This window comes from Acomys russatus, chromosome 4 (genome assembly GCF_903995435.1).
Source record: "Acomys russatus chromosome 4, mAcoRus1.1, whole genome shotgun sequence".
Lineage (NCBI taxonomy): Eukaryota > Metazoa > Chordata > Mammalia > Rodentia > Muridae > Acomys > Acomys russatus.
In genome coordinates this window covers 14,257,456-14,267,974 of record NC_067140.1, presented here as the reverse complement: position 1 = coordinate 14,267,974, position 10,519 = coordinate 14,257,456, and the positions used below count along the sequence as shown (strand labels likewise).

Here is a 10,519-nt window from a genome sequence, read left to right as displayed (position 1 = left end):
ATAAGACGCGGAACTCCCAAACTGGCGTAAACATTCTCCAATCGTAAGCTAAAGGTAGCCGCGCCCACTCTGAAATTGGCAAGCACACTGACCAATCACCATCTGCGTCTCGCTCTGCAAAGCCCTAGGGATTTCCGGTCACTGGGGCGACCTGCCGGAAGCGCTGGGCGCCTCTATAAGTTTCCGCGTGTCTCGCGCAGACAGTGGGAGGTCAGGATGTCAGCGCCAGAGGCCCCGGGGGATGATCACAGCGACGCCGACCGCGGCGACCTTTCCGGGGACCTCCGTAGTGTGCTGGTCACCAGCGTGCTCAACCTCGAGCCGCTAGATGAGGATCTCTTCAGGTAGCTGGCCGCACCCCTGAACCAGGCTCGCACCCCTGTTTCACTATAGAGTCACGATTACCGCCGCTCCCCGTCGACCCCACTTGGGGTTAAGAGTTCTGTGCAGGGTGCAAATTCTGAAGCGTGTCCATGACAACCGTCCTTGGTCTTCACGCGATCTAGGGGTTTAAAAAGGGAGTGGGTGACTGGTTTGCGCTTCAAGGCAGCTTAGTCTGGTAGAATCAACTACCGTGGGCAGTGGTTTGCCTGAGGGTACTCAGCTGATCGGGTTTTAAAACCAATACGCTACTCTAACAAGCTCACTGCCCTGTTGTTTTTCACCCCATCCCTGCACCATTAACGGGGCTGGTAAGTCATTATTTATCTTGGGGTATGTTTTCTTCCAGGGCATCACTGAAGTTGGTGAATGGTAGCGTGGGATTTTTGTTGGTTTGTTTACAGACAGGGTGTCACTATATAGTCATGGCTGCCCTGGAATTCACTACAAAGACTAGGATGGCCTGGATCCCAAGGGGGACCCACCCACGTTTGCCTCCTCAGTGCTGGCAGGAGTGCAGCACCAGCCTGGAACTCTATGTAGACCAGGCTGGCTTTGAACTCACAGATATCAGCAAGCCTCTGCCTCCCAAGTGCTGAGATGAAGGTGTGCACCGCCATGCCGGTTTAGTGACAGTTTCAACCTCTACATCTCTCTGATTTTTATCAGACCTTTATCTTTACTTTGATCACTCTTCCACGTAGGTAATTATAGTCTTGGCCAGCAGTGATTTTCTTTCTTTTTAATTAGTTAATTTCTGTAGACCAGGCTGGCCTCGAATTCACATGGATCAGCCTGCCTCTGCCTCCCGAGTGCTGGGATTAAAGGCGTGTTCCACCACACCCGGCAGCAGGAGTAATTTCCAAAGTGTAGTGTAATGAAAAATGTAACCCCAGGACTCAGGGTCAGGCTCCAGCCCTGGGTAAGCCCTTTCACCTGGAACACCAGGCCAGGTTGTTCATTTGAATTGAATTGCACAACTTCAGACCATTGGACAGTTAAACTTATCTCTCCCCGCCCCCTCTCTCTCCTCCTCTCTCTCTCTCTCTCTCTCTCTCTCTCTCTCTCTCTCTCTCTCTCTCTCCCCCCCCCTCACCCTCCCTCCCTCTCTCTCTCTCTCCCCCCCCCCCACCCTCCCTCCCTCTCTCTCTCCCCCTCTCTCTTTCAGGGAGTTAGTTGGGATGTCTCAGGGAGGAGACCCTTTTGGCTCCGAAGCCAGTTCTTGGAAGACATGCCTTGTCACAGTTATGGAGTGCCAGTGGCAATCTTTCATGTATACAGTCTGCTCCAGATCTGTTTTTGGATTCCTCATGTCCTTTTGGGGCCTCTCTACCTTTCCCTGGTTTGTGGAGGGGAAGAAACTGTGGACTTGAAACTGCCAGGATTAATAATGGTCGAGTTGTGTGGACTTACTTCCTATACTCCTGCTGTAAACCAAGGGAGTTGGCTCATGACATGTGGCTGGAGTCCACGGAAAGTTTGGGCAGATATAAAGCCTGAAGTTTTATGCAGCGATGTAAGAGATTTCAGAACAGAGACCTTGGCTTTCCTTGGGTTCTGAAAATGGACCTGTATGGCTGGTCTTTGCTACTTTGTGGGTTCTTCTTTTTCCCACCTTTATCAGTCCCCACCTGCCCATTTCACCCCCTATCACTAGATAAGGGAAAGGAAGGGGGAGGGAGGGGGAGGGGCAGAGGGAGGGAGAGAGAGCCCTGAATCTAATTTCTTTCCTTTTGTTTGTTCTTTGAGCATGACTACTAGCAAACTATAACGAACAACCCTAAATGACCAATAGCCACTGACCCAGCCGCTTATGGCTCTAGCATTTATAGACCCTCTGAAAAGTTCCCAGAATTCTAAGCCTCACACAAACTCAGAAACTATCTGCAGCTGGCAAGACCACACCCCTGCTAGAGCACAAGGCAGCTGGAGGCAAATCAGTCAGCTGCCTCGGGCAGTCCAAAGCAGCCTCACATCGCCACACCTGGGATTAAAACAAAAACAGGTTTCTAATCTCTCTCTCCCTCTCTTCTCCTCTCCTCTCCTTCTTTTCTTTTCTTTTCTTTTCTTCTTCTTCTTCTTCTTTCTCCTCTTCTTCTTCTTTCTCTTCTTCTTCTTCTTCTTCTTCTTCTTCTTCTTCTTCTTCTTCTTCTCTCTCTCTCTCTCTCTCTCTCTCTCTCTCTCTCTCTCTCTAAGAAATCAGAATTCCAGAATTGTCACTACAGACCCAAATAACCTTAGATCCTTTACTTGAGGCTTATGGAATTCAGAGCACCCCTCAAGTCTTTTCCACTTTCCTCTCCCCACAGAGGAAGGCATTACTGGGTACCCACTTCCCAGCGGCTCTTTGGGGGTCAGATTGTGGGCCAAGCCCTGGTGGCCGCCGCCAAGTCTGTGAGTGAAGACGTCCACGTGCACTCCCTGCACTGCTACTTTGTTCGGGCAGGTAAACCTGGTCCCCTGGCTCCCTGCTTGCTGGCTCCACCTTGGTGGCCCAGCAGTCACTTCTCCCTTCCTGGCTTTGAAGGAGAAGAGATGGGAGAATCAGAGAAGAGGATCCTCTGAAAGGAACCTGGGGGGCTGAGCATGTAGCTTAATGGTAGTGCCCTTGGCTAGCACATGGGAGGGTCTGTGTTGCATCTCAAGTACCAAAAAAAAAAAAAAAAAAAAAAAGCAGGGAGAGGGCCCATCTTGTCGGCTCCGGTCTGTAATCTCAACACTTAAGTGGCTGAGACAGGATCTGGAACTGACCTAGATCCTTGTCACACCCACTGGGACTGAGTGCTTGTTCTGTGTTTCTCACTGCCGTGGACTGATGCTCAGCAGCTCTCGGTGGGCCTATCTTTGTGGCTTTTTGTTGTATTTTATTTTGAGGTAGAGTCTCACTGTGCAGCCCTGGCTAGCCCCAGTCTGCATTTCTCCAGGCTTGGCTCTGTTCTTTATTCATTTTTTTCCTTTGGTTTGGTTTGTTGTTGTTGTTGTTGGTTTTTCCCAAGACAGGGTTTGTGTAGCCTTGATTGTCCTGGACTTGTTTTGTAGACCAGGCTGGCCTCGAACTCACAGCAATCCACCTTCCTCTGCCACTGGAGTGTTGGGATTAAAGGTGTGCACTAGCATGCCTGGCTTGTTTTGTTGAGGCAGAGTCTTACTGTGTATGTCTGGCTGACCTGGAACTCACAGAGATCTGCTTGCCTCTGCCTCCCAAGAGCTGGAATTAAAGGTTGCCACCAAAACCAACACTCACTCATTAAAAAAAAAAAAAAGTACTAGCCGGGCAGCGTGGTGGCGCACGCCTTTAATCCCAGCACACGGGAGGCAGAGGCAGGCGGATCGCTGTGAGTTCGAGGCCAGCCTGGTCTGCAAAGTGAGTCCAGGATGGCCAAGGCTACGCAGAGAAACCCTGTCTCGAAAAACAAACAAACAAAAAAAAGGTACTTATTTTTTTTTAAAGTGTATGTGCATATGTATATGCCTAAATGAGTTTCTGAGCACCAGGCTGCTTTCCTGTTGTCTGATGAGGCCAGAAGAGGGCATTGAGTCCCCTGGAATTTGGAGTTACAAGGGACTGTGAGCCACCACATAGGTGGTAGGAACCAAACATGGGTCCTCTGCAAGAACAAAAAGTGCTCTTAATGGACAAGCCATCTCGCCATTGTTGTCGTTTTGAGCCAGGGTCTTACTGTATATATAGCCTGCCTGGCTGGCCTGAAACTCACCATTTACACCAGGCTGGCCGTGAACTCACAAAGATCTCCTGCTCCTGGCTTCCGAGTGTTTGACAGTGAGGGCCTGCGCCACCACACCTGGCTCTCTTCTTCGTCCTTTATACTGTTCAAGTGTCAAGACTGCTAAATCTTCAGAGTGCTGTGTTAACTGCAATTGGACTAGAGGGTAGGCAGTTTGGAGACTGAGTTTCAGCTGTGTAATACTTGCCAAGGTACTCTTGAATGAGTTACCTTCTTTTGCTAAGATTCATCTCATCTGTGAAACAGAAGGGAAGTGGGACCAGAGATATTTCCATAGGGTCTTTTAGAGTCTTAAAGCTCTGACTAGGCTGCAGGGAGTTCTCATTGCAGACTCAGGGTCTGGGATGGTGACGTCGCTGCTTGCATAGTGGAGGCCGCAGATGTGCTGTGTAGCCATGCATGACCCTGAAGTTCTAACCCTCCTGCCTGCGTCTCCTCGGGTACACACCGCCACAGCTTGTTTATTTGGTGTTAGGTAGAACCTACGGTTTCCTTCATTTTAGGCAAGCCCTATGCCAACTGAGCTGCATCCCAGCCCAACTCTGGCCTTTTTAAACTGGGATTCTTCCAACCTAGTGAGATACCTGAGTAGGTTTTCTTTGTTTTTAAGCTAGGTTACCAAGTCTGGCTTGGAATTCTGATCTTTCTGCCTCAAGCTCCTGCATGGTGGGTGTTGGCATTATAGACTGGTGCCTAAATATATCAGTTGGCTTTAGTGGGTTTTGTTTTGTTTTTCGAGACAAACAAACAAGGCTGTGTAGCCTTGACTGTCCTGGACTTGCTTTGTAGACCAAGTTGGCCTTGAACTCACAGCAATCCCCCTGCCTCTGCCTCTCAAGTGCAGAGAAAGGCTAAAAACCTAGAAACAAGAAGTGGATTGGTGCAGGTGTGATGGTGCACACCTATAATCCCAGCACTTGGGTGGCAAAGGCAGGCAGATCTCTGTGAGTTCAGGACAAGGACTTGGTTAATGACTGACAGCTCTTCTAATTTTACCTGTTTCTGACTTTGGACCAAGTGGAGAAGGCCAAATGCGTGTCCCTAAGCAATTGCACGGACTATCCCCTTCTAGGTGGCTCCCCTGCAGCTTCCAGTCAGGGCACACCTAGCACGTTCCCTGTCTTCTACTGTAGACGAGCCCACTCCCCCGACTGTCGGGGTCTCTGCCAAAAGCAAGGGACAACACTATAGTGAGAAATCTGTCTTCAGAAAAAAGGGGGGGGGGCATGATGGTTCTCAGCTTTAACTGTAGCATTTGAGAGGCAGAGGCAAGAAGATTGCCCAGAGTTCCAGGCCAACCTAGGTTATAGAGTGAAGCCCTGTCTCAAAACAACAACTAAAACGAAACACAAAAAAAAATTAGGATGAGGAAAACAGCGGTGTCTGTCTTACTAACTGTGATTGATGATAGGGCCCATGGATTTCCGCAGGATCACTGTGCCCTTTATGTCTACTGCAGGGGACCCGAAGGTGCCAGTGTTGTACCATGTGGAGCGGACACGAACAGGAGCAAGTTTCTCAGTGCGCTCTGTGAAGGCCGTGCAGCATGGCAAGGCCATCTTCATTTGTCAGGCTTCCTTCCAGCGGATGCAGCCCAGCCCCCTGCAGCACCAGTTTTCCATGCCCACTGTACCCCCACCAGAAGAGCTGCTGGACCGCGAGGGCCTCATTGAGCAGTATTTAAGGTGAGACCCGAGGATTCCAGAAAGGGGTTGGTGGTGTTTTAATTTTTAAACTTCTTTCATCTAATTTTTATGGTTCTAATGATCAAGCCTCGGGGCCTCGTGTATGCTAGATGTATTCTACCACCGAGCTGCACCCCAGATCTTAAAACCTTTACTACTTTGACCTATAGTGAAAAACACACTTAGGCCAGAGACATCAGGTCTGTGAGAGTTCAAAGCTAGCCTGGTCTACATGAGGAGTCCCAGCCAGCCTACCCTATGTAGAGAGATCCTGTCTTTAAATAAAAAAGAAAACAGTACTCACATGACTAGATTAGATGCATTCTGATATTTCTATTCTCCATTTCTTTTTTTTAAAGATTTATTTATTTATTATGTATACAGTATTCTGCCTGCATGTGTGCCTGCATACCAGAAGACAGCACCAGATCTTTTTTTTGTTGTTTGTCTATCTTGTTTTGTTTTTCGAGACAAGGTTTCTCTGTGTTAGCCTTGGCTGTCCTGGACTCGCTTTGTAGACCAGGCTGGTCTCGAACTCACAGCGATCCACCTGTTTCTGCCTCCTGAGTGCTGGGATTATAGGCGTGCGCCACCACGCCCGGCCAGAAGGTTGTCTTCTGACATTCACGTCCATGTCTAGTGCTTGTGCTGTAGCTTCGGTTATAAATGGAGCTAAGTATAACTACCTCATAAGGCTGCTGTGGGGATTAAATAACAGGTACACACGCCTCACCATGTGAGTATTAAACCACTAACAGACAAAACGAAAGCATAGAAGGAAAAATAACGCATTGTCGTTAAAGGAGCCTGATCTTAGGACTGCGCTGGTCAATAAGGTAGCATCTAACCCTTTAGGCTATTTTAAAATTAATGAGCTAGAACTGGGTGGTGGCAGCACAAGCCTTTAATCCCAGCACTCGGGAGGCAGAGGCAAGTGGACTGATGTGAGTTCGAGGCCAGCCTGGTCTACAAAGTGAGTCCAGGACAGCCAAGGCTACACAGAGAAACCCTGTCTCGGAAAACAAAGAAACAAGCAAATAAATAAAATTAATGAGCTAGAATGAACAATCCTTTTGTGTGTGTGGTGCTAGGGGTCAAATCCCCAGGGCTTTGTGCATGCTAGGCAGGCTCCCTGCCATGGAGCCACATCGCCATCCCACATCCCTCACTGATTTTGTTCTCTCTAGTTACAGGAGCCACATTTCAAGTCCCCAGCCGAGTGGCTGCCACAGTGGACAGTGCAGACAAGCCGCCCACAGATGGGGTGGGAATGGCAGTGCCCGCCCACTAAGAACACTGAGGGTTCCGTGGAAATGGTGTCACCTCAGCACACAGGGCTCCTAACTGCTTAGGATGGAGAATGCAGGCGCAGGATGTATGGCTGTGGGTCCAGACTGCCTGGCATCAGACGAGCAAGCACCTGGGTCTCCTGTGCTCACTTCTCTTATCAGCTGCAGTAATGACCACACTTGTCACGTGAGGTTGTGGCAAGGAGTCGAGTTTTGGTCGTGTGCAGTGCCTAGGCCTTAACTGTGTATGACACTTGCTGTGAAACAGGTCACATCATTACTCATGTTTCAGATGGGAAAAATAGGCTCAGAGGTGACTGACTTGCTCAAGGCTGCATGGTTGAAGTGACAAGGAAGGGATTCCAACCCTGTATTGCTTTGTCAACTACATGAGGAAGCTTTCCAGGACAGAAGCCCCCTGTGGCAAATGGTTCTGTCCCTGTCTCTACTTTCAGGGACCCTAACCTCCACGAGAAATACCGAGTGGGTCTGAACCGAATTGCTGCCCAAGAGGTGCCTATTGAGATCAAGCTGGTGAACCCACCCATCCTGAGCCAGCTGCAGACACTGGAGCCCAAACAGATGTTCTGGGTGCGAGCCCGGGGCTATATTGGTAAGAGGGACCCATGAATTGGGGAAAACGCCCCAGGGATCTAGGCCTTGCCACTCATCTGCCCTCTGTCACCTGGGCATACCACTCTCTTTGGCCTGTTTCCTAATCTGAGTTATGCAGAATTTGGCTCCATTTCCACCCTTACCCTTTAACATGAGCATGGCGAGGTGACTGTAACTCCATTGTTGGACCTTTCTGGGTGGAAGCAAGGTGCCTTGCTGAGGTTCTTATCTGGGACAACAGCTAACCCTAGATGTGATTGAGGAGACTTGGGGGAATGGGCTTGCATCTGACTTCCTGCCTTCCCTTAGTCCCCACCTCCTTTATCCTTACACACGTCCTACCCTGGGCCAGGTGCCCATGCACAGTGCCCAGTTTGTGTGTGGCAGCCCATTTCTCCCCCACCTCCCTGCAGGACCTGAGCTGGAAAGGCCAGGAGCCCAGGGCTGATGGGATTGGGACCTGTTGCAGGGGAGGGCGACATCAAGATGCACTGCTGTGTGGCTGCTTATATCTCTGACTACGCCTTCCTCGGCACGGCATTGCTGCCCCACCAGTCCAAGTATAAAGTGAACTTCATGGTCTCGCTGGACCACTCCATGTGGTTCCACGCCCCATTCCGAGCTGACCACTGGATGCTGTACGAGTGCGAGAGCCCCTGGGCTGGTGAGTGTGGGCCCGTGGGTCAGTGTCTTTGGGATGCTAAGGAGCCTGCTTTATTTTTGGATGCTACTGCACACCCCCCACCCCCACCCCCCGCCTGCCCCCGCGCCTTCTTGTCTCATGTAGCCCCTGCTGGTCTTGAACTCTATACAGAATGGAGGAATGGAGTCTGGCCTTGAATTCCTGATCATCCTGCCTCCACACCCCAAGTGCTGGAAGCCACCATGCCTGGCTTCTTGGTTTTTTCATCTGTTTTTGTTTGTTTGTTTGTTTTTTCGAGACAGGGTTTCTCTGTGTAGCCTTGGCTGTCCTGGACTGGCTTGGTTTTTTTCATCTGTTTTTTGTTTGTTTGTTTGTTTGTTTTTTCGAGACAGGGTTTCTCTGTGTAGCCTTGGCTGTCCTGGACTGGCTTGGTTTTTTCATCTGAATTAATAGAGTTATATTAGGTAGACAGGACCGTGTAAGCCTAGTAAGCCATCAAACTGCCACTTGAGGGAGCTCTTTCTAAACAGATTGCATTGTGCCCCAGCAGGTCCTGGATCAGATCCAGGAAACTGCTTTTTTTTTTTTAAACCAGAGTCTCACATATCTTAGGTCAGCCTCAAACTTACTCTGTAACTAAAGGTGATCTACACTACATAAGCCTCCTACCTCCTCTTGAGTGCTGGGATTACAGGTGTAAACCACCATGTCGTTTATGCAGTGCTGGGGATCAAGTCCAGGGCCCCTTGTATGCCAGGCAAGCCCTCTACTAACTGAGCTCCATCCTCAGTGAACTATGGGGTTGTGGTGGTGGTGGTGGTAGGGTGGTTGTTGTTTGGTTTTTTGAGACAGGGTTTCTCTGTGTAACAGAGCCTTAGCTGTCTTGGAGCTCACTATGTAGACCAGGATGGCCTGGACCTCACAGAGACCTGCCTGCCTTTGCCTCCCCAGTGCTGGGATTGCCACCATCCGGCTGTAAACCATGTTTCCAAGGAGCTCCCTAACTGATTCTGTGAGTAGCACAGGAGGCCGAGCACTCAGGTCTCTAAAAGTGTCACTTCAAGATGCTCCATGTAGGGAACAGAGAGAAATCCAGACTTGTCACGTCTAGGGTTAGAGCCCTGGCTTCGTCTATAATGAAGTACACTTCAAAGGAAGAAAAGCTTTGCTTTATAAAACGGATGAAACTTAAGCAACCCCTCATAGTCAGGAAAGGGTTACTTAAGTACCAACAGCATGGCAGGATTCTCAGTCAGCTTTGCCCCGGGCCTCTTTTGTACTTTTAGTGTCATGGTCAGGAAAGCGGGACAGAGAATGAAGCCGGCGCTCTATGGCCACAGTTAGGTCTAAGTGGGCTTTGCCCATGTAAGACTCAGCCACCATGAGGTAGAACTTCTAGATGGAAAGGGGCCACCCCTCACAGTCTCAGGCCCTCTCTGGCAGCCCCCTCCTCCCCCTGGTGATAGTTTGGGTTAATTCCCAGCTGGCAGGACTTGGCTTGGAGTTTCTGACAAGTGGCCAGCGATGTGGCAGTCTGCTTGGCCAAGCCTTTGGAACCTGTTGTCAGAGCGCGTCTCTGTGTGATCCTTTTGAGGAAATGAGCAGATGTGTGGAAAGTGCTTTTAAGCCATTAAGTGGAGCCCTTGGTGCTATAAGAGCCTCAGGAAGGGGTACTTGGCACAGGGAACCATGAGGTTTCAATGTGCCCTCGTGTGGGGCAATTCTGCCGTGTCACACCCCTCTGCAGGCAAAGCAGCCTTGCACTGACTGAAGCAGGGGCCGGTCTCACCCTTCTCCTTGCCCACAGGTGGCTCTCGAGGACTAGTGCATGGGCGGCTGTGGCGTCGGGATGGGGTCCTTGCGGTGACCTGTGCCCAGGAGGGTGTGATCCGACTGAAGCCTCGGATAGCGGAGAGTAAGCTATAGTCGAAGATAACTGGCTCAGCCTGGGGCCTAGAGGACTTTTTCTACTGCCATTCCTGAGGCAGGAGTCGCTGGCTGTTGAGAGCTGGGCTTCCTGCCTTTTCAATCCAATAAAGAGATTGCTAACACTGGAGTAGCTGGCCTTTAATAGAACTACAGCCCTCCCCCTGTCTCTGGATTCCAGGACTCCAGTAGCAGTCTGCAGCCCTTCAGCCAAGCTCTTTCACTGGTTTAGGA

General features: G+C 50.1%; 1 protein-coding gene across 2 annotated transcripts; it reads left to right on the top strand.

Annotated features, from left to right (window-relative positions):
* The first annotated feature begins 135 nt into the window (after positions 1-135).
* On the top strand, positions 136-10,510 carry Acot8 (acyl-CoA thioesterase 8). Of its 2 annotated transcripts, XM_051143784.1 has the most exons (6): positions 136-344; positions 2,691-2,827; positions 5,587-5,812; positions 7,557-7,714; positions 8,186-8,380; positions 10,167-10,510. In XM_051143784.1, the coding sequence occupies exons 1-6, from the start codon at positions 217-219 to the stop codon at positions 10,283-10,285; spliced, it is 963 nt and encodes a 320-aa protein (XP_050999741.1). In that variant the 5' UTR covers positions 136-216; the 3' UTR covers positions 10,286-10,510. The 2 variants fall into 2 exon arrangements, with proteins under 2 accessions (XP_050999741.1, XP_050999740.1); XM_051143783.1 differs by lacking the exon at positions 2,691-2,827 and having other exon boundaries at positions 178-344.
* Positions 10,511-10,519: the final 9 nt, after the last annotated feature.

Bases quoted from the DNA above. Each gene is read 5' to 3' on its own strand.
- Acot8 (XM_051143784.1), top strand. From the start codon at position 217: ATGTCAGCGCCAGAGGCCCCGGGGGATGATCACAGCGACGCCGACCGC. The intron at 7,715-8,185 runs GTAAGAGGGACC...GACCTGTTGCAG, and splicing joins GCGAGCCCGGGGCTATATTG to GGGAGGGCGACATCAAGATG. The intron at 8,381-10,166 runs GTGAGTGTGGGC...CCTTGCCCACAG, and splicing joins GTGCGAGAGCCCCTGGGCTG to GTGGCTCTCGAGGACTAGTG.